The 27580-nt window shown below is 47.0% G+C and overlaps 1 protein-coding gene across 5 annotated transcripts; it reads left to right on the top strand.

The window, feature by feature from the left end:
* The first annotated feature begins 165 nt into the window (after window positions 1-165).
* UBE2V1 (ubiquitin conjugating enzyme E2 V1) lies at window positions 166-27571 on the top strand. 5 transcript variants are annotated; one of them, XM_043884868.1, is made up of 4 exons: window positions 166-318; window positions 16499-16647; window positions 24440-24565; window positions 25801-27571. In XM_043884868.1, exons 1-4 carry the CDS (start codon window positions 222-224, stop codon window positions 25945-25947), a joined length of 519 nt encoding a protein of 172 aa, XP_043740803.1. In that variant the 5' UTR covers window positions 166-221; the 3' UTR covers window positions 25948-27571. The 5 variants fall into 5 exon arrangements, with proteins under 5 accessions (XP_043740803.1, XP_043740802.1, XP_043740806.1 ...); XM_043884867.1 differs by having other exon boundaries at window positions 167-318; window positions 16499-16629; XM_043884870.1 differs by lacking the exon at window positions 166-318 and adding an exon at window positions 570-876.
* The last annotated feature ends 9 nt before the right edge of the window (window positions 27572-27580 follow it).

Genomic DNA, 27580 nt, shown 5'->3' with positions numbered 1-27580 from the left:
TTTTAGTCACACCCTTCCAAGTCTGATTACCCTAGCCCTCCTCACCAAGCACCTCAATACCTGCCTCGCACCAGAGCCTGGAGGGCCCTGAAGGTTGCTGAGCCCTCACGCACGCAAATGTTTCCTCGCTCTAAAAGGGCAGATAAAAAAAAAAAAAACCTTCCAGGCAACGGGTCGAGCGGCCGGCGGAGCAAGCGTCAGTGAGGCGTCCGCGCCTGCGCATGCGCCTGCGCAGAAGAGCCCGGGGCCGGTGGGGGGTGAAGAAGGGGCCGGCCTTTGAGCGACAGCGACGCAAGATGGCAGCCACCACGGGCTCGGGTGAGCGGGGGTGCCGGGCCCTGCCGGGGGCATGGGCTTGGGCCGGGGACCGGAGACCCGCACAGGCCCCTGCTGCGGGGCCAGGGCCTCTGCAGGGCCGCTGTCCGCCGGGCCCCGCGGCGGCGACGCGGGCGGTCTGAGCGGGGAGGAGGAGCAGGCGGTGGCCGGAAGCACGGGCGGGGGCCTGAGGGGCCTGTGGGCGGCGCGGTGAGGCAGAGGCTCCCCCGGGCGGCGTGAGGGCCCTGCGGAGAGGAAGGGCCCGGCCCCGCGGCGCTGCAGAAGGGCCGGAGCGGGGGAGGGGCGAGCCCAGGGCCGCTCCGGAGGAGTCGGGGCCGGCGGCTCCTTAGACGAGATCGAGGGGTCCCCTAGAGGACGAGGAGGCGCCCCCAAAGAGATGGAAGTCTTTTATTGAATGCTGGGTGTCTGAGCGGGGGGAGGAACCTTGGGATGTCCGTTTGGCCCTGACTTCAGAGAAGCCCCTGAGGAAGAATGAGGGAAGGAAACGGGATCCTGAGGGGTGACTGAGAGGATGCCCCGTTGGTTAAGGGCATGATCCGTGTAAGTTTGGGGGATTGGGTTAGCTGGGAAAATTTTTACGCTGATTAAAACGGGGGCGTCTTGGGATGGCAGCTTTTGCGGTGGGGGAGCTGGGATTAGGGGCATCTCCACAGGATACGTGAGAAGGGGAGAGGGATTTCTCAGATTCCAGAGGGATTTGGTTGGAGCAGCTGAAAGTGCAATGACCCCATTATTGCTGCTAAGTCGCTTCAGTCGTGTTCGACTCTCTGCGACCCCATAGACGGCAGCCCACCAGGCTTCCCCGTCCCTGGGATTCTCCAGGCAAGAACCCTGGAGTGGGTTGCCATTTTCTTCTCCAGTGCATGAAAGTGAAAAGTGAAAGTGAAGTCGATCATTACCAGGCCCCTATTTGAGGAGATAGATGTTAGGTTTTAGGAGGCGAGCTCTGAGTAGGGCGGTTGGTAGAAGCTTGCGATCCTGGGTGAAGAACAGATGAGTTGGGAGCCCTGGAGGTGTCTGTTAGGGAAAGGGTCTACTGAGGGAAGCCGCATGCAGTGAGTGAGACTGGGAATCAGGTTTCAGAGATGTTCCTCTTAGAGAAGAATCTTCTCTTTTATTTGGGTGAGGGAAGCATACCTTAAGAGTGTCTCTTATGGAGACTCTCTCTCTTCCACTCTTTCAGGTATTGGTAACATATGGGGGTTCAGCTCAGAAGTTCCCCAGTGGCTGGATGGGCATGGGGAGAGGAATAAATTAAATGGGAAAGGAAGAAGAAAGTAGAGGTGCAAGAGGGATTCAGGGAGCTGCACTCTGGGCCAGGGGGAGTTCTTCCAGACCCTGGTAGGTAAAGGGAAGCTGCATTTATTTTGGATTCCCTGCTCTGTACTCCGCTAAGATGCTCCAGAGGATCATGTCCTGAAGGAATCTGTTTCAGAGTGAACATTCACAGTTGGGGATCAGGGATGGACTCAAGTGGAGCCTTCTGGAGGAGACAGGGTGATGATTGTTTGGGGAAGGTCCCCCAGAGGAGCCAGTGAGGCGAGAGAGTCAGATTCTGGAAGTGCAGGATTTGGGAGTGACAGAGTGTCTCCCTTTTGGTGAGCAGGGTGTCCCCTGAGTTGTCTGGCAGTGAAATTGACCAAAGAAGTCCTCCCAAATGAGGTGAGCATGGGCGGCCTCTGATGGAGGAAACAGACAGGACCACCGGCTGGGTACTGAAATCCTCCAGCTGTGTGAGGCCTCAGAGCACTGTTAGGAGAGGTTGGTGACCTGAAGCGAGCGGGGTAAGGGAGTCTGTCCGCCCCGGATGTTACGCCTCTAGTATCCCAAGGGGCCGTCTTTGTCTGATTGTTAAAGTGGGCATGGAAGGAGTTGGAAGTCAGGGTCTGACCAAAGTCACCTACCACAAGCTGTCTTTTACACTGAAAGCCGTGGGGTCTTCCTGAAGGATAGAGGAAACCACACCTCCCTTTCCTGGATTTGGGTTCAATTGGAACAGTGCTGAGTCAATTCATTGACCAAGAGACTGCCACAGACTTTCTCAGAAGAGAGGGGCTGAGTCAGGCCAGACTGCCGTGAGGCTCCTCTCGGCGGAGTAACAGCCTGGCCGGGTGGCTGTGAACTGGGGACTTCACAGTTCACACAGCTGTGCCCGTAGCCGCCACTGTTGCGACGGTCTTGCCACTCAGCTCCTTGGCAGTGACTGGAGATTGGCAATCTATAATCCGGTTTAACAGCTACTTAATTCTAACTTCTTGAGATCCTGCCAGTTGACGAGTGCTTCATAAAAGCTGTGGTCATCAGATAAAACATCATCAGCTGCTGTCTAGTGGCATACAAGAGCACTGGGCATGGTTTAGATAACAGGGAGCAGGTTTTGAGATGCCCTGGAACTGGACTTCCCAGAATTCCTTTCTCTGTGTGTTAAGAATTTGCTATGCCCATTATGGAGAGTGAACAGGGTGGGCATAGACCCTGTCCTCGAAGAGCTTCTATTCTAGTCAAGGAGAAGCCCATTGAAGGAATACATAATTAAGATTTCAGATAGCAGTAAACGCTGTGAAGGAAATTGTGTAATGTGGTGCTGTCCGGAGAGGTGGTCAGGGAAGGATTCTCTAAGAGTGGCCATTTGAACTGAAGCAGATGATGGAAGGAGCCGGTGGTGTATATCACAGGCCGGGGCTGGGGGACAGTGAGTGGAAAGGCCTTGTGGCAAGAACCCACTTGGCAGGTTGAAAGAACCAAAGACCTCAGTGTGCAAGGGAAGCTTGTTAAAGAAATGGATTAGAGAGAGATGGCTTTGGATTGTATTCAGTGTGAAAGGAAGCTGTTGAACAAGCACCTGGTCTAAAGTAGGCATTCAGGAAATATTTGGTGAATGAATGAATGAGGGTCTTAAAAAGAGAAGAATGACAAGATCTGACCTCTACTCCCAGGCAGTAAGAGTGTAGAGTGCTAAAGTGGGAAGCAGAAAGATACTGCTATGACCTGGGGCAGACCGCTGGGTTAAACTAAAATAAGTGTACAGGCCCCTCTGCTTTCTAACCCTGAGAAGTCTTTCAGGTGTGGTCAGGGGCCCTGAGGCCTTCCTTAGGAGGTTTAGAACAACTTCTTGATTAATCTGTGTCCCTGGGTCCCAGAAAACAGCTGTGAAGCCTTTGAGTTCCTGTAAGGGCTGAACTTAGTTTTTTGTGGTCACTGCTTTCAACACTTGTTGACAACACCTTTCTACCTCTTTTGCTTCTGCAGTGTGTGATTTCTGCATAGATCTTAGAGGGTGGAACTGTGAAAAACCCACCAGAATCCTCAGGATGCTCGTGTCATAACAGGTTACTTCCTCCTGCCTTGACCAAGATTGCAAGGCCTTGGCAGCCAGGTCTTTCCTCTGACCCAGCATCCCACAGGCTACCCTGACAGTTAACCAAAAATGTAGTGCTAGAAGAGTAAACCCATTACATTTTAAATCTGCATGTGTTGGAGAGGCCTCATACACACAGCCCTCTTAGGAGCATGTCACCACATGGGCGGTGGAGGTTACAGTCTTCCTTTCCGTTCAAGAGTGTTCCCCAGAAAGCTGGAGCTGGCAGATGAGAACCTGTGGTCTCTTAGTTGGTCTCCTTCCCGTGTATCTCACTGGGTGAGCGTCTTTTTGTGCCGGTTGTAGGTAAGTGCCTTTTGTACGACAGGGGCTCTGCTTTCAAGAGAACGTCATGTGGTGCTCAGTTGAAGAAATACCGGTCTGCCCCAGTGATGGAAGGAAACGCTGTGTTGGGCCAGAACAACCTATGGTTCCTCTTAGGGATCGCCAGGGTGTGATGGCCATGGTTTTCCCCTTCACAGGAGCTTTAAAACCACCCTCTTCCCCCCACTGTATTCTCTTTCTCTCCCCCTTCCTCAAGTCTCTAATTCTGAAAGTCCCCAGGGAAGTACAGAGCAGCACATTGGGTGACGGAGAGATGTTAACACTATTACTTTTGCATTGCGTATAATAGTTTAGGGGTTTCCTCTACTTTGACTTACCTGTTACATCATCTCATTCAGCTCTCCACAGCCCAGTCGGTGCGCTCTCCAGGGGAGGTGGTGGCCCCATGGTATTCCCGAGGGAGCTGGTGGCTGGCCGAGGCATGGTGACCCTCAGGGTTAGAGCCAGGGGTTTTGACTCCGGCTCCTTTCCCAGCTTACTCCAGCACCTTTGGAAGGAGATGGAAAGGCGTGGGTTTGCCCGTGAGCGCTTCCTTGGTCTTGGCGTGTTTAATCTTGGTGAGAATGGGCTTTAAGAAGTTAGTGCCGCCTGTAGCAGGAACTCTTCCTAGCATCCCTGACCACTTCTTATCCCATTCTGGGTTGTGTGCTGTCTGATGAGAGTGAAGGCCACTGCTTGCTCTTGCTTGTACTTTACACTCAATAACTCACCCTCGTTGGGTTTCAGGCCCCATGATGTCATGTACATAGTCTGTCAGTCCTTGTCTTCAGTTACATGCAGGCCTTCAAACTCCTTTTTAAATGGCATTTCTAGGGCTAGCTGTGTGCTAGACACTATATTAAATACATCATCTTGTTTCTGACAGTAGGCCTTTGAAGCAGGCATCTATTGTGAAGGTGAGGAAGCTGAGGCCCAGGGTGAAGAAGTGACTTGCCTGAAGCCCAGAGCCAGTGACTTGGGCACCAGGGTACAGAGCTGTGCCAGCTCTGCTCCAGGCGCATGCCCTTGGCCGCAGTAGCATTTTCCAGCCCCCGCTGCCTGTTCTCCAGCTGAGCATCCCAAGTTCCTTCAGCCGTTGGCAGGTCTGTTGACATTCCTGCCTTGGCGGATTAGTTCCTTCATGGGTGGATAATAATAACACCGAGTAGGGTTCGTTCTTCATTGTCACGTTCACTCTGTGCAAATCCATAGGTGTAACCCAGGAATAGACGCCAAATCCTCCTCCTCTGTCTCAGCGTTATTGCCACTGAGACAGTGGTTCCGACCAGAACCACCTTTCTGTCGCCTAGAAGACAGCAAAGGCCTCCTGCTTGCAGTCATGCCTTTTTCCAATCCATACTCTATAGAGGAAGTAGAATGACTTCTCACAGACAAGAAAACAGAACCTGCCACTCCCAGCAGAAAGCCCTTCGTGCTGCGCTTAGAAAAAAATCCATCTCTCTTCCCATGGCCCTCAAGGCCCGCCATGGTCGTGGCCTTGCCTGCCGTGACCTCGCGTGGTACGGCCCCTCTGCTCCTGCCCTTCCACTTTGGGAAGCTTGGCCTGCACGTGACTGCCTGCTTCTCCCCCTGCAGGTCTCAGCTCTCCAGAAAGGCCGTCCTTCCCACCCTTTTCGGCCTAGTCTTCTCATTCATCACAGCTCTGTTCTGTTCTCTTCTGAAGTGCTTAACCTTGTCTGAAGGTTTCTCGGGGTGTTTTTGTTTGTTTGGGAGTGTTTTTTCTAAGCATATTTCCTGGGCCTTTCCAGAAGGCCAGGATTCTGCCCTGCTCTTTGCTGTGTCCCTAGCACTCGTATGGTCCCTGGCAAATAGTAGATGCTCAACAAACACAAAGTGTCGCAGTGAACTAATCTGAAAGGACAGAAGCAAAAATGCCTGTTCAGCCTTTCAAAAAGGAGAGCTCTTGCCCTGATTAGTTGGTACTTACAGAGAGGGACTTTAGGATAGCATTAACTCTGTCCTCTCCTTCCCTAACGTCCTGAGACACTTACCACACCTGATTCTTTGTCTCCACCCCTTTCAGAGAAAATACGATCTTTGGCCTCCATCACCCTCACAGCAGAGAAACATGGAGTCTTGCATTTTGTCACCAGCTGTTTGTTGTCACATCGTCTGGACTCTAAAGGATGATAGAAGGGGGGATGTTTCTTCCCCTAGATGAGTGATTCTCAAACTGGAACACGTTAGAATCGCCTGCAGGGCTTGTTAGGTTGCTGGGCTCTACCCTCAGTTTTCAGTTCGATAATTCTGTACGGTAGTGTTCTGGTGTCTGGCCTGAGAATTCACACTTCTAGTGGGTTCACAGGTGACGTGAAGGCTGCGGGTCTGGGGACCGTACTTCGAGAATCATTGCTGTGGAGAAGGAGAGAAGAAATCTCCTCCTCTGGACAGGCCCTAAGTAGACACCCAGACTTCACTTGCCGGTTGTTCAGAAATGCAAGTTACCTGCCCCCTCACTTTATGTCAGGAACGTTTAATCCAGGTGCTTCACCTTCCAGGCATCCTTATTTTCCCAGATGGTAGCATCACCAAACGCCTAGCTCAGTTCACCGTCTTCCCTGAATGGGCAACCAAGTCAGTTTCAGCTAGTAGCTTTCTTCCCAGAGAGACCTGGGAGGCGCTGCGATTTTAAATCCAGACCCAAACCAGGCCAGGGTTTTCCAGGTTGACCTGCTGAGGTGCCTGCCACTGTGTGGCAGTGATTTTCCCAAAGACGTTCTAAAGGGCTTCAAAATTCTTTTTGTACCACAAATATTTTAATATGTTGCTGTGATTCACATTACTGCATTAAATGTTTTACTAGGACATGGTGTAAAACCCTATCAAATATTCATGCTTTTTTAACCTGGTTGTCATCTTTTCTTTGTGATATCCTGCAGCTGCTGACTTTTCAGTTTATATTTAGCCAAGAGAATAACTGGCTGACTTTTAATACTGACACAGATCCAGGAAAAATCCTTCTGGAAAGAAGAATTCTGAAGTAACAGTAACAAATGTTTTCTTTTTATAAATCTTGGATTGCTGTGTTATTTTAGCACCTTGATAAAGTTATCTTAACATTTTCATAGTTAACCTTTGAATAGTTAGAGTTTATTAAGATTAACAAGAGTCCATTTTTACATACTCTTGTAAAGGTATTGTCTCTTGAAGCTGTTTCTTCAGCTGCCTTTTAGGTGAACTTTTAGGAAATTTTAGAAATTTTAAGAATCTTAAAATTTGGGTTAATTCACTGGATTAAGTGCCAGAGGAAGAAAATATGTTACAGTGTTATTGAGTTTTTCTAACCTGTTAATACTTCTGGTTTTTTACATATAGGATTTAATTTTTAATATATTCACTGAAGTCTTTTGTTTAAAGTAACATATCATGATTTTGAGCTTCTTCTCTCCCGTTGGGATGGGATGAAGTGACTGATACACTCACAAGGTCTGTAGGATCTCTGACAAGTATTTGGATTTTTATCCCTGGAGTAGCCGCTGAGGTTCTGGAAGAAGGGTGTGGTCAGGCTGTTCAGAGCTAAATGCTCTTGCTTTGTAGAAAATATTGGTGTATTAACTTTGTAAGCAGTTTCTAAATGGTTTGAAATAGCAGTAACATGCTTTCATATATATTTAATGAAGCAAAGTTCAATTTGTAATGAAGTATCCTTGATTTGTGTGGTCTGGGGAGAGAAACAGTTTTCCCTGTTTTAAAAAAAAAAGGTTCTCTAAAAGTCTTGATCACACTTCATTAAAGAATAAAACTACTTATCAAATTTTAATAACCTCAAAATAAAGAACCTTTGGTATCTCAGTTATATAGTATCAATATTCAGTATTTTGGCCACAGTAGACCATATTAGAGGTTATAGTAGAAAAGGAAGAGGTACTGCCTTTTCTTCAGTCAGGAAGCATTAATTGAGTACCATTACATGCCATGGAGCATACCACATACTGGGGAGGTAGAGTTGAATGAGTCACAACTCTTAACTTGAGAAGCTTCGAGAGTGAGTCAGACAATAAAAAAGAAAGAAAATGAAATTTAAAGAGAAAGAAAAGATACAGCACAGTCATTGTGTGAAGGACCATGGGGTGGGGTGTGAGAGGCTCTAAGAGGCCCTCTGACTGCCCAGCTCCTCATTGAAGACAGGTGTTTCTTCTTCATATCGTCACGTTCAAAATGTAACATATAACTTTCCTGGGTGATTTAAAATCCATACTAGTCCCTTGGATAATCTTTATAATATTAGACTCTCTTTTAATAGTGCTGTGAATATTTCCCTGCCATGCTTCCAGAAATAAACCAGAGTTAGAATTTTTTGACACTGAGCATTACTCATTCTCAGACAACATCCGTAGCTAACACCCAGCCACCCATTCATTCATTCAGCAGGCATTTGAGTACATGCTTTGGCAGAGCACTCTGACGTATTGGAAATTCAGTAGGGAACAAAACAGAAGTTTTTCTCTCAGGGAATTTATGTTCAGATGGGAGAGACAGACAATAAACAACTAATGAAGTGGAAATGAATACTGTACATTGAAAATGCCGAGTGGTAATGATGCTGTGAAGAAAAATAGAGCATGATAAGGGAATGGGAAGTTAGACTTTAGATGAAGGGAGCCCCCCACCATGCCCAGCTCTGGGACAGAGAATTCTGGGGTGAGCGAGCATGAAGTGCAAAAGCAACGTCAGATGGCCTGTTCGGAAAGCTCAGGGAGGCTGTCATGGCTGGAGGAGGGTGAGGAGCAAGGGAAGGGAGGCAGGAAGTGATGTTGGGGAGGTCAGCAGGGCTCTGGGGGTGAACTCAGGGGTTTGAGGCTAGTTGGAAGGGCAGCCGGTGGAGGGCGGTGAGAGGGGAGCCATGGCAGCTGACTTACCTTTAAAAGGCTCACTGTGGAGAATAGCCTGCAGACAGAAACCAGGGAGATGAGGAAACCCGTCAGGAAGCTGGGGCGGTGCGGGCTACAGTGGCTGTGGTCCGCGTGGTGAAGATGGTCGTATTGGAGATATATTTGGAAACGGGTTAAATATGGGGTGTAAGGGAAAGATTTCTTACTGTAACTCCGAGGTTTCTAGTCTGGGAAACCTCTACCACACACTGAGATCGAGGGTGGGTAGTTTTGTTTTTGAGGAGTGCAGGGAGTTTTGTTTGGAATTAACTTGGAGAGGCCTGTTAGGCATCTGTTAGGCAGTTAATTAGAAATATAAATTGGAGACTTATTAGCGTCCTTGGCCTGGGTAAGATCCCTTGGGGAGTCAAGGAGACAGAAAAACAGCGGTCGGTGAGCCGTGCACGGAGCCCGGGCAGCCAGTGGCAGGAGGTCACGGCGATGAGGCTCCTTAGCGTGCGGTTGCGGAGAGAGCCCGAGGCTCAGGGAGGAGGCGCAGGACCAGCCGCGCTCCGGGGACGGGAGGCGCGGACTGAGCGTCGGTCACAGGGCTTGGCTAGGGGTGCCCCTCGGAGCGGCTTGGGTGAGTGACTCGCTAGAGAACCTCAAGTGGAGTAGGTGCAGGTCGGGTGAAAAACTCCAGACAAGGAGTCAGGACAGCCCTCTTGAGGTTTTTTTGCTTAAAACAAGCGAAGAAATGAGCTAGGAGCTAGAAGGGGGTATGGGGTCAAGTGAGGGTTTTTTATACTGTGATGGTGTGCCAACGGAGGTGATTCAGTCTCTGTGCCCGGCATAACACCTAGTGCTTTATAGGTTTTAGCTCATTGATTCTTCCTCACCTCCCGTAGAAGCAAGGAGTATCGGAACCCCTGTTGTGCTGAGGGTCAGGGTAACTTGCACAGTCCCTCAGCTAGATTGCTAGAAAGTGGCGGAGTGTGGACTTGAGCCTAGGTCTGTGCTCTTAATCCTCTGCTGAGAGATTGTAGAGTTTTCTCTAAAGTTATGTTCTGATTCTTGCTTGTGGGAGGTAACTTTGCCATTACTCTGACCAGGCTTTTCAAAATAGAGTGGTCAACCAGATATCCTTACATTTGTGATTCTACTTTCATGGCTTCCCTGATGGCTCAGATGGTAAAGAATCTGCCCACATTGCAGGAGACTCAGGTTTGATCCCTGGGTCGGGAAGATCCCCTGGAGTAGGAAGTGGCAACCCACTCCAGTATTCTTGCCTGGAGAATTCCATGGACAGAGGAGCTTGGCAGGCTGCAGTCCATGGGTTCGCAAAGAGTCTGACTGACTAACACTGTCCTTTTTTTCACTTTCCATGGCATCTAAAGATAATTTATGTGAGTATACACATATAAGGGGCTTCCCCGGGGGCTCAGAGGAAAAGAACCACCTTCAGTGCAGTGCAGGAGACGCGGGTTGGATCCCTGGGTCGGGGAGACGTACAGGGAAGCAGGGGTTGACTTTTGTTTATCTTTTATAAAATGGGTTGTGCATACGTTTTTATTCTTTGCTCGATTTCTTTTTTTCAACAAATATTCATCTAAAGCCTACCATGTAAAGGCCAATTGTTTTAATATCTCGTTATAAAAATGAGAGCCACCACCACAGTCATGGAAATTAATATGTGCTACCTTAAATCTCTTAACATCCCACCTACCTCAGCTTGTAAGTTGTTTGATAATCTGTTCTGTTGTCACAGTATTTACTCCAAGCAGATGCTTCTGCCTTTGTATCCTGGATGTTCAGAGTAACACATCCTTCACCTGGCCTCTAATCCTTCAGCACATCCTGAACATTACCTGGGAGATTTGCCTTATCTCTTGCCCTGCTCAGAGCCTTTTGCAGCTCCCCACTAATTACCTTCAGGATAAAGTCCAGTCCCTCTTAGAAACACAGCCCCACCTCTTTAGGTTTCATCATATTCCGAGGGGTCTATGACCCTCTCAAAGGTTAAAAAAACATTGTCTTATGACTATATTTCTCTTGTATGTTTTAATAGTTTTGTTTTATTGGACTTCATGTGTGTGTATCTTGTTTCCATAGTGAGACTGCATACTCTGATTGGGAGGCTCCTGTTTTTTATCTCTTTCATAGCCTTTGTAAGGTCTAGCATAGTGTGAGATGAGTGTTTGGTAATTATTGTACTGAAAAGTGTATGTGTATATATATATATATTACTGACAAGTTTATGGGTAGGGAGATGTTAAGAAACAGTTAAAAAGCCTAGCCAACTTTCAAAATTGCGGTCCTAAAATGTGTGGATTTTGCTTGTGAACATGGAATGAGCTCAGTTTTAGACACGTGTAGACACAGTTTTAGACCCTGGTGGCTCAGAGGTTAAAGTGTCTGCCTGCAATGTGGGAGACACAGGTTCGATCCCTGGGTCGGGAAGATCCCCTGGAGAAGGAAATGGCAACCCACTCCAGTATTCTTGCTGGAGAATCCCATGGAAGGAGGAGCCTGGTGGGCTACAGTCCACGGGGTCGCAAAGAGTCAGACATGACTGAGCAACTTCACTTTCACTTTCACTTTAGACACGTGAATTAGACACGTGAAACATGGAACCCTAGATAGTTCTTTACTGGATCAGTTCAGTTCAGCCGCTCAGTCGTGTCTGACTCTTTGTGACCCCATGGACTGCAGCACGTCAGGCCTCCCTGTCCATCACCAACTCCCAGAGTTTACTCAAACTCATGTCCATTGAGTCAATGATGCCATCCAACCATCTCATCCTCTGTCGTCCCCTTCTCCTCCTGCCTTATAAGAGTTCAGTATGTCAGCTAACCAGGTCCTCATCAGCCACTTCTCTTTAAATTTCAGAAAAAGCTAATGAATCACTGCATACTTTGTATGTTTTTTCAGTTCCTGATTTCTGCTGGCTGTTCTTCGCCAGGCTTTTAGTCAGTTTTTGAGTGAAAATAAATTTATGGCTTAGGGAAAATTAAGTAAAAGGTAACAGCCCTCTTGAAAAGCTGTCCACTTTGTGGACTTGAATTCTTCAAGGTTTAGCTGAATAACGGTTAGCTGAGCACATAACTGCCCAGTGCCGGATCACAGCCTTTGTCAGCCTTCACTCCCTCTCACCCTGAGAGGCTTAAAACATCCTCTGAGCTAAACCTCGCGTGTTACGGCTCAAAGGGGTTTGTGAGAACAATTAGGTGACCTCAGATGTTGCAGAATGGTGGCCCCTAAGCAGAATCTGAACCACAGACATGGCTAGAGCAAAGAAGTGACTCTAGACAGGACATGTATTCTCCAGTTCACGTCAGTTCTTAACACTCCCTGTTGTTTTGAGCGAGACATTTTAAAGAAATTTCCAAAGCCGTACCACTCTTCTAACCAATTTATTTTTGCTCTTTGGAAAATATAGTTGTTTGTTATTTATCTTAACACATAGTAGTTTGTTGTGGTTAGTTATTAAGTGAGTTAAATATTTTTACAATTCATCAGTTTTAATTTTCTAATTTGATAAATAACAATAGCTATAACCCACATAAACAAAGGCTCTTTGAAATCTTCAGTATAAAAGCGTCTTGAGACCAAAAAAGCTGAGAACTGCTATTTAGATAGAATAAATGGTTACTGTGGTTAATCAGTATATTTACAGTTATTCTGATATTTATATGTATATTCCAGCTCCTGCTTGGACTATTTCTAGACTGCCTAGTAGGTACTGACCAATCCAAAGTTTGTCATTTATTAAGCTGTTTTAATGCCTGTTTCATAATTGACTCAAACTGAATCATCCTATAATGTCAGTGTGGAAGTAACAAAAGCTGACTCTGTCCTCTGTGGTGCTCACTTACTGTTCCACATACTAACCTAAAGTAAATTTAACTGCCTCATTTTTTGTTGTTGTTCAGTTGTGTATGTGGGCTTTGCACGCTTTTAAGTAATTGAATGTCTAATCCAGTGGAAATACTTACTGGAAGTACAAGATTCTTTACTAATATAATATTTTTCCCTACTTCACCAGTAAAAACAATGAAGCATCAGAAAGATATAACTTGAATTCACTACCTGCTTTGAAACTAATAGCAACGAGCTTGTGACATTTGGATGAAGATTTCCTAATCAGGGGGACCTCCCTGGCAGTCCAGCAGTTCAGACGGTGCTCCACCGCAGGGGGCTCAGGTTCAGTCCCTGGTTGGGAACTAGGATCCCACATGCCGAGTGGTGTAGCCAAAAAATTTTTTTAGAAAAAGGATTTCCTACTTAAACCTGGTTGTTAGATGAAGAGGGAACATTTCCAGCCATAAGGATATTCTTTGCTGAAGTTTACAAGAGGAACAGTTACACCTGAAATAATCAATCTAACCTGACTTTAAAGATCTAACACCAAAAAAATAGCACAATTTTTTTTGGAATTCCTTGCGCTCCAGTGGTTAAGACTTAGTGCTTTCTGGGACCTTCCTTGGGTTCAATCTCTAAGGTCCTGCAAACTGGTGCAGCACCCCCCCCCCAAAAAAAAAAATAAAACGCCTATTTTTTACCTTGCCAAAGAGAGTAAGTTGAAATAGAGGTCACATGTATAACTTCATTCAGTGATGAAGGGCTCAGCCATGGGAGCTACTGGACTTTGCTGTTGATCATTTGACTTGAACAAGTTTTGGTAACACTAAAAAACACATACCACTTAGAGAGTTAGTCTCTTAGGGAATACCGTTAAGTGAGATTCCCCCTCTCAGGAAATCCTCAGTCCTTACTTCAGTCAGGTGCCAAGTAACTGAAGGCCTGGAGAAGGTGAGGGAGCATGACCAATGCGACTTACCTGGGGGAGGCGTTCCAGGCAAAGCAGAGAGCAAGTGCGCTTTGGTTGACATGGTTCCTAAGTGTTTTCTTGATCAAATTCCACAATCGTGGTTTTGTTTTGTTTTTAGTCATAAAATATAGAAAGGGGGTTGGAGTCACCCATAATTCTTGCACCCAGAGATAATCACTGTCACCATCTTAGTCTCTGTCGTTTCCAAATTTCTTAAGATGTTACTTAACGTCTGTATTAGTTTGTTAGGGCTGCCAGAACAGAGTACCACAGGCTGGGTTGCTAAAATAATGGAAATTCAGAATTCTGGACGCTGGAAGTCCAAGATCAAAGTGTCAGCGGGTTCGATTCTTAGACTTGCAGGGGGTTGCTTTCTCACTGGGTTCTCGTGTGGCTTTGGCTCCATACAAGTGTCATACCTGTTGTTTCCGTGTGCACCTGAGTTTCCTCTTCCAATAAGGACACCAGGCAGATTGGACTAGGGCCCACCCTCGTGGCCTCATTTTAGCTTAATCACCTTCTTGGCTGTTTACAAATACAGGCACATTCTGAGATGCCAGGAGTTAGGGCTTCAGTGTATGAATTTGAGGGGACACAATTCAGCCCATCACCCCATCTGTGAACAGGTACCTCAGATATTTATCAGTCTTCCTATCAGTACAACTCCGTGCTGTTGGGATATTCATTTTTATTAGTGCAGGGTTATAAATTAACCAGTAGTAATAACGGTGGTAATGCACAGTGATTTTTCTCCCCGAGCCAAATTAGTTAGGATTGTTAACAATTTTAACTCTTTCTAAACAAAAGGCATTGTATTGTCTGGCTTTTTGCTTATAATATCAAAAACATCCTTCAGTTTTGTGTTTGCTGGAGGAGACTTAATTATTCAGTGTAGCTAAATAATCCAATTGGCTAGTCTGTGGGTGAAAAATGCTAGTGTTTTCCAAATGGGCCATTCAGGAATGCTTTCAGGATTTTTCTGTTAAGTTTCAAGTACCATCTGTGCTGTTTAATATTTATCTTCAGTCAGCTGACTCTTTTGCTTATATTTATTTTAAAAGGAAAATTTTATCATTGTCATAAATGGAAAATTAGTATCATATTACTTGCCCTAAATATGTTATTCTCAAAAATAAATACATGACTGTAGAGTGAAGTATTCACTCATGTACCATCTTCAAAAAGCTTGGGGGCCATAGACTCTGCTTTCTGTCACACTTCGTAGGCAGCCTGACAACACATCTCACCACTCAGACCTCTGAAATGTCAGAACTTCTCACCACCTTCACTTCTATCACCTGCCATCTTCTGCTGGAATTACTGCCGTAGCCTCCTGTTTCTGCCCTAGCTCCCTTCACTGTGTTCTTCATACGGCAGCCAGAGGGATCCTGTTAAAAGCGAGCCGGATCCTGTCATTCCTCTGTTCACAGCTCCAGGGTTTTTTTTGACGGTTGGAACCCCTGATTTCCTACTAATGCTCCATCTCACTGACTTGGTTTTCGCTAAGTTGGCACCTTTGCTGTTCTTTGACACTCTCTGGGCAAGGCTGTGCTTCAGGACCTCTGCCCCTGCCTGGAAGACTGTCCTTCAGCTACCAGTAAATTGTGCTCCCTGTTTAAACTTGTAACTTCCCTCCTCAGTGCTCTCTGCTCCAGAACACCAGCATCTGTCATACTAATAATTTGCATGTATTTCCTTCTAGAATGTAAGCTCCATGAGGGCAGGCATTTTTGTGTTATTCACAGCTTATTTCCCGGTGCCTGGGGAAGTATCTGATGTCCTCGGATATTTATTCCAGTTGAATTAATAGTAACGTGTTCTGCACTTTGGAAAATACTAAAATATACTGGAAACTCCTCCCACAGCTTTGAGTCCCTCCAAGTGGGTCTTTCTTCACAATCATCCATGAAGCGCTGCTTGGCTCTGAGAGTCTGGCCTTGGGGGCTCAGTAAAGAAAGCTGGTAACTTGCCTGGATCCCGAGTTTTTCCAGAGGAAATAGTCTGAGTGCCAGGGGAGGTGGGGGACAGGTAAGCAGGACTGGTTGGGAGAACAGCATTCCCGCCTGACGCCCAGACCCAGACTCTGTTCTGGAAGACACCCAGAAGCGGTGCCAGCCTCAGCCTGAGCTCGGGTGCGGTGGTGTAAACCTGTGAGAGGGGTCTGTGCCTGCTCCCCTGAGCCTGGGGGACTTTAGAAACAGGTGAAGCAGAGAGCCGGCTACCCTCCTTTAGCTTTTCCACAAGAGAGAAACTATGACTTAAATATTTGAACATTTTCATCCGTGCTGCCTCCACTTGACTCTTGAGTTGATGACGGGGACACTGTTGTTACGTGCTCCAGTAGGGCAGCCGTTCCTTCTGAGGTAGTTTTAAGAGTCACTCCAGCAAAGGAGCACAGCCTTACACTCAGAGATGTAGAGCAAGCATAAAATAAAGAAATAGCCTTTGTTCTTCCAGGGCACGTTTGTTAACACTTTATTTATGGTTTTCATCTCAAGCTCATGGGCCCAAATTAACATTTTGACTTGTAAAGCCTTTGTGAAGTTTGCCAGAGCTCCAGGGATGGGGGCGGGGTGCTTGGTTCCGTCACCTAGCCCTGGTTTAGTCGTCACTTCACCGGTAACGAACCCCTTCCTTCTGGTTGTGCTCGTCGATACAGATAGCTTCGTAAGCAGCAAGCTTGAGACGTGACAACTTACAGCAGTTTTTTGCATGTAAGCATCTGTGTTGTCAGGTAGTGATAATAAGTGACTAGCTCTAGGCTTACAACTTCCCCTGGAGTTGCTAGTATCTTGAATCTCTTTCCATTTATTTTAGGAGTAAAAGTCCCTCGCAATTTCCGACTGTTGGAAGAACTCGAAGAAGGCCAGAAAGGAGTAGGAGATGGCACAGTTAGCTGGGGTCTAGAAGATGACGAAGACATGACACTTACCAGATGGACAGGGATGGTAATTGGGCCTCCAAGAGTAAGCGTCGAGCTGCGGCTATAAATGTCAATGTCTTACATTCACTGCGCCTCCTTTTAAAAACCATTAGCCTTATCACGGGAAAAGCTCACCAATGGTTTATTTTCTGAAATGTGGCTATTCTTTTTTGACCAGTTTCAGTTTATATATTTGAACCTCCTCTGATGCTGTTTAATCCCTCTAAATGGTAAGCAAAAACCTGTTCCGACTCATAGTGTGAATTTACATGACAATGTAGACAGTGAGGTTTGAGTGAGGTAATTATACCTTTAGATGTAGTTTAGAACAAACTCTTGGGCTTATCAAATAACAAGGCTCCAGATGCAGCCAACATTCCTGAAGACAGGGTCTAAATGAACTTTGGAAAGCCTTCTGGGTTGTGGTTTTTATTTATTGTTTCCCAGTCCTGTCATGTATCTGTATCCTGATTCGTTGGACCACTCAGCAAAGGGTCATTGCCTGCGTGGTCTGCTCTGGTCTGTTCCAGGCACTGTTGAGCCCAGAGACCTTTGCAAAGAAGACAGAGACAATGGGGACGAGGAATGTGACCTCTCTCAAGCTGTGTAATTAGCAAGAGTTCCCAGTCTTCGTAATGCCAGCTAACCTTTTTTTATGGCATGTAGTCAACTCCCCAGAAACACCATTTAATTCTCACAGGAGCCCATTGTTATGATGCTCTCATTGTGTACTTGCATTCCATTTTACAGAAGAAGCCAACTTGGAGAAGTCTGCACAAAGTCACGTAGCTGATAATTCCCAAACCAGGTCTCATTCCAGAGCCTGTATTCCTAACTACTAGCCTATATTGTCTCCTTCCTATTTATATTTTGAGTTTTCAGCTGTTCCCATTATAGAATCATCTAGTGTTAAGAAATAATTTGATGTGGAAGTGAAGAGATAGATTCCAGTAATGTGACACTCGTTTCAGACGAGCTGTGGGAGATTTTAAGCGTAGCAGGCCCTTTCCTGTGTCTGCTTGTGCTTGAGGATAGTCAGGCATTCTGTTCATCTCGTGCAAGGCTCTGCACTAGTTCCGGGAGGTAGAAAGACACGTGAGATGTGGCCCTGGCTGAGAAAGGAAGAGTGTGGGGCTCGCTCAGTGTTAGGACAATCTGTTGTTCATCGTAGATTATCATGGATGCTCAGGGTGAATGACTGGCTTTGCCATTTACTTTTCTGAGTCATTTTTGTGACGCTGTAGTTTTGTTTGCCGGGGGTGGGGGTGGTTAAAAAATGTGCAATCTGTTTTTACTCATTTCTTGATTTTTTTTTTTTTGTTTTAATCTATGGAAATCAGGATTTTCTGAATCTCATAAGTGCTAGGGAAAACCGATGCAGAAGGCTTTGTCTTCACACAGATCGTTTCTTGCTGTCTCTGAAAGCCCTTTGTACAGTGATGGTTTCCTTCACTGCATTTCATCTTTTCCTAAGAATGGTGTAGGTCTTTTGAAGATGAAAACTATTCTTCCCTCCTCTTTACTCTCCAGAACACCTAGAGATGACTCAGCATGAGGCAGTTGTTCCACAGATTTGTTAATCAACAGACCGAGTTTCAGACTTTAACGTAGTAAGAATGAACCAGTGTACAACAGTGAATACACTAAATTATACCACGATTGAGTGTGTTGAGTGAATACACTCTGGTACCACTGGGTTACATGCTTACACAAACACATGAACAAGTAAAATGAACACTCAGTTCTGTTAAAAGTATCCTATTCCATCTAAAACACTTTAGATTACCCTGAATTTCAATTGACCTCTTTCCAAAGGAAGCTGTTAGTGAGTAGCTACAGTATGCAAGGTACTTCCCATGTATCATTTACATCTTTTTTTTTTTTAATTGAGACATAATTCACAACTGGAGAATTCACTTACCATAGAATATACCTTTAAAGTGTTCAGTTCAGTGGGGTTTTTTAATCATATTCAGCATTGTGCAACTATCATTAACTTGAGGGCATGTGCATCACCCAGGAGAGAAACTCCACGCCCATCGGCAGGCATTCCCATTCTGCCCTCCGCCCTCGCATTCCTCACCCTTGACAATCACTGACTTTCTGTCTCTATGGGTTTGCCAATTCTGACATTTCATGTAGTTGGAATCAATATGTGGCCTTTTTTGACTGGCTTTTACTCACCATGATGTTTCCAAGGTTCACCCACGTTACAGCACTTAGCAGTACTTTCCTTTTTATGGCTGAATAATATTCCTTTTTAATGGATATACCATGTTTTGTTTATCCATTAATTGATGGACATTTGGATTTTTTTCACTTTTTGCCTATTACTGCTGTGAATATTTGTGTATAGGCTTTGATGGGGACAGATGTTTTCACTTAAGTACATACATAGGAGTGGAATTGTTAGATCATACGATAACTTTGTTTAGCATTTTAAGCAACTGCCAAACTGTTTTCCAAAGTAGCTGCACCATTTTACATTCCTGCCAGCCGTGCATGAGGGTGTCCGTTTCTTTCCATCTTCACCAATTCTTACTATTGTGTCTTTCTACTCGCGCAGTTTCTGTTGCCCTGGTTCCCTAAGGTTAAAAGCAAAGACATAAAAGGAACTACCTGCTTCTAGGCGCTTCCTGTGACCTGTCTGTTTTGTGGTTAACGTCCCAAGGCATATGCTGTGCCAGTGCAGTGTCAGCCTCGTTACTACAGCATCTGAACAGAACAGAGGAGCTCCTCTCCCTGTTATATTGTTGTCGTTGTGTTACTCAACAAAATCCTCCACCAGTGTTTAAAAAGCATGTACCAAATGATCCAGCAGTTCTGCTAGGGATTTACTCTTTTCTTGAGTGTATTGCCCCAAATCCTATATGTACAAAATTATCTCATGCACCATTTTCAGTACTAGGAAAACATTGGAAGCCACCTCAGTGTCTTTCAGTAGACCATAGTATGTACTGTTTCGCTTTTCAGGGGAATGAGACAGATTCATGTGTGCTGAAACAGAGTGATCTCCATGATGCTTAAGTGGAGAAAAGGTACAGAGCAGTGTACCGAACATGCTGTCACTTGGGGTCAGGCTGGGTGAGGGAGGAGGAAGAGGTGGATCCACTTGTGCTTCAGTGTGCTGAGAATACTTTGGAAAACATAGAAGCTGATGTCAGTGGTTGCGTTCTTCAAAAGGAATCACTCGCTAGGGCCAGGGGGGAAGGGAGACTTTTTCTTAATACCTTTTTGTACTTTTTGAGTGTGCTTTAATCATATAAGTGTGTTAGCTATTTGAAAATAGATATGTATGTATATTTTTTCTTTTTGTAAAGCAAGTCTTCCAAACCTAAAAGCAAAGCTTCCTGTCCAAGTGCCCCTTGCAAAATTCGGCAAACGTGTCTGTCGCCAGGATTGCACATAGCAGATTTCTACTCTGACCGTGGGGTGGTAATGGTAGCCAGGGAATAGAGCAGAGTTTCTCAGCCTCGGCACTGTTGACATATTGGGCTGGGTCGTTCTTAGTTTTGGAGCTGCCCTGTCATTAGAGGGTGCTGAGCAGCATCCCTGGGGTTGTGACAGTCATAAATGTCTCCAGGTGCCGCTTGGCTCCCACCAGTTCGGGAGGGGCACAGGGCCGGGGGTCGCCCTGGCTGGGCAGCACTGTGACGCCTCTGGAGTGCCCCATGATGGTGTTTTTATGGGTGGGCTAGAGCCTAGGAGTATGTTCATGCACATACTTATCTAAAAGTATTCTGTGCACACTTAGGAACAAGCAGAATTACAGGAGTGTGTGAGGTAAAAGGGCAGTGATCCATTCCCCGTTTCCTTATACTCTCCACGGAATAAAAGCTGATCACGTGGTGTGTGGTGTGTTTCTGCTGGCATTTACTGTGGGTACACAAACATAAATACATAACCATTTTAATAAAAATGAGGCCTTGCTATGCTTAATGTTTTGCAGCTTTTTTTTTTAATCTAAACAAATGGTGGACATCTTTCCATATCAGTATATATTGACCTGTCTCCTTTTTAAAAGCTTTCGGTTACATGTCTGATATGTGAATATATTCTCATAGTTTTTCAAACGATTCAGATTAAGCAGTTCACTTTGTACCATTTAATTCTTGGTATCAGTCAGGAAAAGAGAAACCATACTCAATATTTCAACAGAGATAATTTAATATAGGAAGTTAATCAAATAGGTGTTGGGCTGGAAAAAAGCCTGCTAAGAGAACACAGATAACACTAAAGAATAACCACGGCCTGGGTCTGGAAGGCTGGGTCAGGGGAGGCTAGGACCACTGAAACCGATCAGTTGGAGGACAGGCACCCTCTGCTGTTGGTCCCTGTGGGGCCCACAGAGCTGGGTGGAGGAGCCTGGAGCGGCCAGGGGTTAGCCCAGAGACAGCCCTCGCTGCCAGGATGGGGGCCTCAGGCCAGAGTGACCCTGCTGGGAACAGAAAGCAGAAGGGAAGGGCCTCCTTTCGCCTTTTTATTTTTTATTGCAATTGTGCGGTCAACTCAGCAACTTAGGTCTTCAGCTGTAAAATATTCAGGTGGTACTGTGATTGAATTCAAGAAATGAATAATGAATACTGCCGTCAGAGGCTCTGGCTCACCTAGATACCCTGACTGATGGGAACGGAGTGTTTGTGCAGAGGAAGACTGTCTTGTCCCGGTCCGGAGTGGCCTGCGCAGGTGCTGGGTGGTGAGCTCCAAGCCCACCTTTCCTGCTCTGCTCTGGACCCTGGCACTGGCATCTGTGAGCTACTTGTTTCCTCTGTCAGCTGGCTTCCTGCTAGGCTCCAGGGGAGGACACAGAGGAGAGAGAGCCTGAAAGGCAGAGAGACAGTCCCTTCCTGTTCCTTCCTGTTCCTTCCTGTTTGTTCTGTCTGCGCCACTCTGGTGATAGCCCTTCATCCTGGCATCTGCAGTGGGTCCCGGCTTCCAGCTTTTGGGGGCACCCCCAGCAGCAGCCTCACAGCAGCTCCTCCTCAGAGACCTGGGTTCAACTCTGGAACCTTCTTCCTCCGAGCCTCTAGATCTGATCAACTACAGCTTTCTTCTTTTGTCCCCCAGCCTTCAAGGGGAACAAAGGCAATAAGCCTAAACTAACACAAAGGTAGTATCTTCTCCCTGCAGTCATTACCTCTGTGTTTGTTCAGGTTCCTCTTTTAAAACTTTTTTCAGTCCAGTGATACCTGTTTAACCGATTTCCTACATTAAATTCTTCGTTAAAATACCCAGTGTGGTGTCTTTTTTCCCCAGCTTTTCCCTAATTTTCAAATCCGCACCTTCATCCCCAGACTGACTGGGAGCAGTAGTTTGCTGTGTCTCCTCCCACACCTCCTCCTGTACATGACGGCCTGTCCCTGGCCTCCGTCACGGAGAGCCTCGCAGGCTGTACCCCGTCTCCCCTCTTAGAGGCCTCGGCCTTTATTCTGACAGCGCATGCCCACCGTGTACACTGAACGCACCTTTTATGTAACTATAGGATTTGAACGGGGTAGTGGTTGACTCGCTCACCTAATGTCATCTTCTTTATGTATATGCTAATTTAGACTTTGTGCTTTGCATATTTTTGCAGCCAGTATCTTTTTCATTTTCTCATATCTCACATGTCTTAAAAACACTTTGAAAGGAATGAAGTTTTGCCATTTCAAACTATGTGGATGGACCTGGAGGGGGGTTATGCTTAGTGAAATAAGTTAGAGAAAGGCATATACTGTATGTTAACCACTTTTATGTGGAATCTAAAAAATAAACAAATGAATGTACCAGAACAGAAATAAATAGATACAGAGAACAGACTAGTGGTTACCAGTAGGGAGAGAGAAGGGGGGAGGGGCAAAGATAGGGATAGGGATTAATAGACAGACACTACCATGTATAATACATGAGCTACAGGAATATATTGCATGGCACGGGGTGTAGCCAATAGTTCACAGTAACTTTAAATGGAGTGAGTATTGAATCACCGTTGTATGCCTGGAACTGTCAGTCAACTGTATTGCAATATAAATAGATAAGTAAGCAAACATTCATTGTTTTGTGTAATACTTTCAGGTTTACGGAAAAGTTGCAATGTTCATTCATTCATTCAACTCATCAAACAGATGAGTACCAGTCCGGTTGAGGCCCCTGCCCGCCCTGTTCTGAGTTTAGGGAGGGGTGTCTGGCGGGTGACTGGGCGTCAGTCTTCAGATGAGGGGTCTGGGAGCACGCATGGGGGCTGAGCCGCGGGGCTCAGGAGCAGCTGGTATGAGCACCCAAGGCGAGAACCCAGCGTGTCTGAAGAGTGTGACGAGGAGGCCGGAGGGGCCGGATGAGGGGGGAGAAGAAAACGCAGAGGAGGGCAGGGCTGCACGGGGTCCAGTCCCGGAACTGGGCCCGCCTTTCTGGGGTCTCCAGGAAGCCACTGGAGGGGTTAAGCCACAGGCACAGTTTCCAGAGCTGCCTGGGAAGCCGATGGTAGGGGCGTGAGAGAAGGCAGAGGCTGGGGGTGATCTGGAGGAGGTGAGACGGTAGAGGAAGGTTGGGTGGTGTGCATCCCTGCGGACGCTTGGGGTAAGGAGTGAGGGGGACGGAGTCACGGCCCGCTGCGAGTGTTGCTGTAACTGCAGGATGGTGCCGCCTCCGCCTACCAGGGGAAAAGGCGGGTGGGGGGAATCCTGAGTTGAGATTTTGTTACAGGTTGGGGTCCCTGTTAAGTGGATGTGAAAATCTTCTATGGGAATATTATGACTGCCTTCTGAATCTTAAAATATATGTTCCAGTTTTTAAGCTAGGGACGGGCCACTACTTTAGACGGAATGTTTTCAAGCATTTAAATCGTCTTTCTTAATGTGTTCCCCCCAAGGGCCGCTAGATGTCACTGTTCACACAGGGGCCGTTTGTGCAGCAGGCGGGGAGCATGGGGCGCGGGTGCCCGAGAGGGCCCCGGAGCAGACCGGAAGGTGTCCGCCGCGCTTTGCTGTGGTCTTAAGGCACGCAAATGATGATGACGCAGCTTCACATAAGGAAACCGTGACCAGCCTTCTGTTTTACGTGATGCTTGAACTGGGTCTCAAAGGTTGTGAGGTGGTTGAGGTGGGGGCTCAGCGGTCTAGGCGGAAGGAGCCGCCTGGAGAAGGCAGCGCAGTCTGCAGCTCACCGGGTGGGAGTGAAAAGGGAGCAGTTCCCTGACGTTGAGGTGGGACTCGGGGCTTCTCAGCTGGGGCTCAGTTGGCGCTCCGAGAAGGCCCGTTTCTCCTGGGCAGGTCTGGCGTCCTCGGTGCCCCCCACCTCCTCGATGCCGGTCATCTCTGGTGGTCCTAAAGGCAGCAGGGAGGGAGGCCGGTGCCCGTGGCTGAGGCCCGTGCAGGGCGCGCCCCGGTGGTGAGGCGTGGGAGGCGACCCTTGTCTCTTGCCCACCCCCACTTGTGCTTGAGTTCAGAGTTCTCTGGAGTTGCCTGTTCTTCACTCTGTACGTGGTGGTATTTAGTGCCTTGGCTGATGATCCCAGCATGAGTAGGCATTGGTGTGACGTCCCAGAATGAAGGCTGCCTCTTGCACGTCGTTTCCCAGAGTGTAGACAAGTGAACATAAAAGCAAGGCCATCTGATTGGGCCTGATGATACTGCCGTACAACCTCAGTGACACCAGCTTAGATTTCCTGGCTGCTTTGTGTTCCCCCAAAGCCGGGATTCAGATGGTGACGACTAACTTAGCAAACAAAAAGTGGACTCTGTGTGGTGGCCGTAGACGCACCTGCTCTGCATCGGGAATAAACGGGGTTTCAGAAGTTGTGTGGTTTTTAATTCTTTGTAATTGCCTGACATGGCTATACCTTCTTTTTTTTTTTCCAGACAATTTATGAAAACCGAATATACAGCCTTAAAATAGAATGTGGACCTAAATACCCAGAAGCACCCCCCTTTGTAAGATTTGTAACAAAAATTAATATGAATGGAGTTAATAGTTCTAATGGAGTGGTAAGTTGTTTCTGCTGCCCCTCCTTGTCCCCCGGGGCTCCCCGAAACCGCTCTGTGCCTGCATGTCTGGGGCACTGGGGCCTGATCCCATCTGTTCCCCGATTCCTGGGTGACGACATGTACCGAGGACGCGCATGTGCCGTTTGGGAGTGAGGGCCTGTCCCCAGCTGCGTTCAAGCACCTCTTGTACAGAGTTTGCTCTGGCCTGTTATCACTCAGCCTGTGCCGGTCACTTTGAGACGAGAGCTCCTTCAGTCCCGCTACACCCCCAAGAGGTAGCAGTGAGGAAACTGAGGCAGAGAGGGGAAAGACTGCTCCCAAAGCCATACTTCTCTCCACGGGCCTTATTTGTGCACCACGGGGATATACTACTTTTTCCTTGTAATGGCCTTGCTTTTTTAACTAATTTTTACTACCTTTTTCACTACCTTAAATGGAAACCAGTCTCATTTGTCACAAGAAGGCAATAATGGCAACACAACAGTATATACTATAAAAGCGAAGCAGAGTTGGTAAATTCTTCCCCCATACGTCGCTTGCCAAAGGCTTTTGAGCCTCTGAGGCTGCCGTCTTGGCCAGGGGAGAGCAGCGGGTGTTAAAGGGTGCTTGCGTGCTAGCGTCACAGGAGCTCCTAAGCCCTCTGTTTTGAGGTATTCAGAAGACTGGAATGGAAGCTGAAAAGAGCTGAGACTATTGCTGTGGTCAGTGTTGCCTCTGAGGCCCACCTGAAATCCTAAACCCCAGAGAAGCTCCCACTTGGGGGCGTTTCTCCAGGAGGTGCTGTGCTGACTTGAGAGGGCGTGGCTCGGGCAGGCCGTGGTCTGTGGAGCTGGGGTCCGGGCCGCTGTTGCCTTGCTCTCCCTACTGCCCCGAGCATCGCCCGCCACCTGGGCACAGAGTGGGGAGGACAGGTCCCGAGCAGTGGCCACAGCCGGCCCAGGAGCAGGCGAGGTCGTCGTTCCCCAGTTGAGTCTCACCAAGTGTCGGTGCCTCGTCTGTAAAAGCGGCTTTTACTTATCCGTAATCTGCTCCTTCTAGACCGTGAGGGTTTGGGACCCGAAAAGGGAAGAGCAGACTGTCTGGGGGGACCCTTTGGGCATTCCGCACGTCTCTCAGCGTGTTCAACCTGAAAAATGCTTCTTACTCCCTTTTCTGCTGTAGCTTAGCTCCAGCGCACAGCTTTCCTTTTGTTTGAGAGCCTGACAGTAATTTGTTTTGTCTTTGCCTTTCTGTAGGTGGACCCAAGAGCCATATCAGTGCTAGCAAAATGGCAGAATTCATATAGCATCAAAGTTGTCCTGCAAGAGCTTCGGCGCCTAATGATGTCTAAAGAAAATATGAAACTCCCTCAGCCACCTGAAGGACAGTGTTACAGCAATTAATCAAAAAGAAAAACCACAGGCCCTCCCCTGCCCCCCATTCGATTTAAGCAGTCTTCATTTTCCACAGTAGTAAATTTTCTAGATTCGTCTTGTAGACCTCAAAGTACTGGAAAGAAAGCTCCCATTCAAAGGCAGTTTATCTTAAGATACTGTAAATGATACTAATTTTTTTGTCCATTTGAAATATATAAGTTGTGCTATAACAAATCATCCTGTCAAGTGTAACCACTGTCCACATAGTTGAACTTCTGGGATCAAGAAAGTTATATTTAAATTGATTCCCATCCTAACCGGTGGGGCACATCTAACTCAACTGTGAAAAGACACATCACACAATCACCTTGCTGCTGATTCCATGGCCTGGGGTCTCTGCCTTCTCCCCCCTCCCCTCCCCTCCCCCTCCCTGCAACAGCCCTCCAGCTAGGGGTGGCTTCTTAGAGTAGACGTGAAGGTTTCAGGTCACAGCCTGGGGGGCACTGATGGTGAGCGGGGTGCTCTGTCTGCATCCCTGGTCTCTCTCTCTGAGTCTTAAGTGACGCCCCCCTTCCAAGCCATCAATCCTCCTCCCCCCACCCTCCACTGCCGCCCGTGGCCGAGGCATAGATTGTAGCCCTCTGCTCCCCTCTGAGATCGGCCTTTGGTGAGGACTTCAGGGCTTCCCCGTATCTTCTCCCCCCACCGTAATCGAGGGGTGCTGCCTTTTCCTTCCTTCCTCCTCAAGTCCCTTTCTGCACCGCCACCCAGCACTTCCATGACGCTTCCTTGCTTTGGCCAGAAGCCATCAGGTAAGGTTGGAAAGTCTCTGACCTCCCCTCATTTAGTCTTGGAACCACAGTTTATTTACTCTCCGCCAGCCTGGGAAATGAATATTGGGTTCTCAGCCTTGCCACCCTCTGTTGTCACCATCCGCTGATGCGTTTCTTTAGCTCAGGTTTCAATAAGGTGAAAAGAACAGTCACCGGGGTTACTCAGACCTGCCAGCTCACGACCTCCGTGGTGGTTAAACTTGGAGAAAGGCCACAGAAGACACTTGTGCGCACACACGATCCCTCTGAATGAATTGTTCTCTTTTCCTGTAAAGGCTTTGGCTTTTTAAAATCGAAGAAGTTTTAAACAGGGCTCTCACTGGGTCATCCTTTCAGTCCACTCGGGTCTAGTTTGGAAGCTGACAACTGGAACAAAAAGAACCTTGAATTCGGTGCATACTTTGGTTTTGGTGCTGCTGCTTCTCCTGGTCCTCAGCAGGGATTACGAAAGAACTCGGTGTGCACAGCAGATCCCCGAAATTCCTGGCGAATCGCTGCGTTTTTCCACTTTTCTGTTCAGGACCACTAAATGCTGAGATGTGGATGCATACCGAAATAAAATCAATTCATTGTGTTCCAAGGGTTTTTTTTTTTTTTTTTTTAGTGTCTGTGTAAAACCACCTTTTGCAGCAGCAACTATCAAGTCTGAAAAGCAATTGATGTTTCCATTAATCTTTTTTCTGGGGGAAACCTTAGTTCTAAGGGTTTAACATCCTGTAAGTAAAGTTTAACATAACAGTATTCCATAAGCAGCCTTTTTATTGTCAGACCATTGCCTGATTTTAATATAATAAAAAGAAGTGTGCGTTAATATTTAAGAAGTTTAA

The sequence above is a fragment of the Cervus elaphus genome, chromosome 23 (genome assembly GCF_910594005.1).
Source record: "Cervus elaphus chromosome 23, mCerEla1.1, whole genome shotgun sequence".
Taxonomy (NCBI): Eukaryota; Metazoa; Chordata; class Mammalia; order Artiodactyla; family Cervidae; genus Cervus; species Cervus elaphus.
This window is presented reverse-complemented; position numbering and strand designations above follow the sequence as displayed.

Excerpts from the sequence above, each read along its gene's own strand:
- UBE2V1 (XM_043884868.1), top strand. The coding sequence starts at position 222 with ATGCGCCTGCGCAGAAGAGCCCGGGGCCGGTGGGGGGTGAAGAAGGGG. Across the intron at positions 319-16,498 it reads GGCAGCCACCACGGGCTCGG|GAGTAAAAGTCCCTCGCAAT; the intron begins GTGAGCGGGGGT and ends CATTTATTTTAG. Across the intron at positions 24,566-25,800 it reads TTAATAGTTCTAATGGAGTG|GTGGACCCAAGAGCCATATC; the intron begins GTAAGTTGTTTC and ends GCCTTTCTGTAG.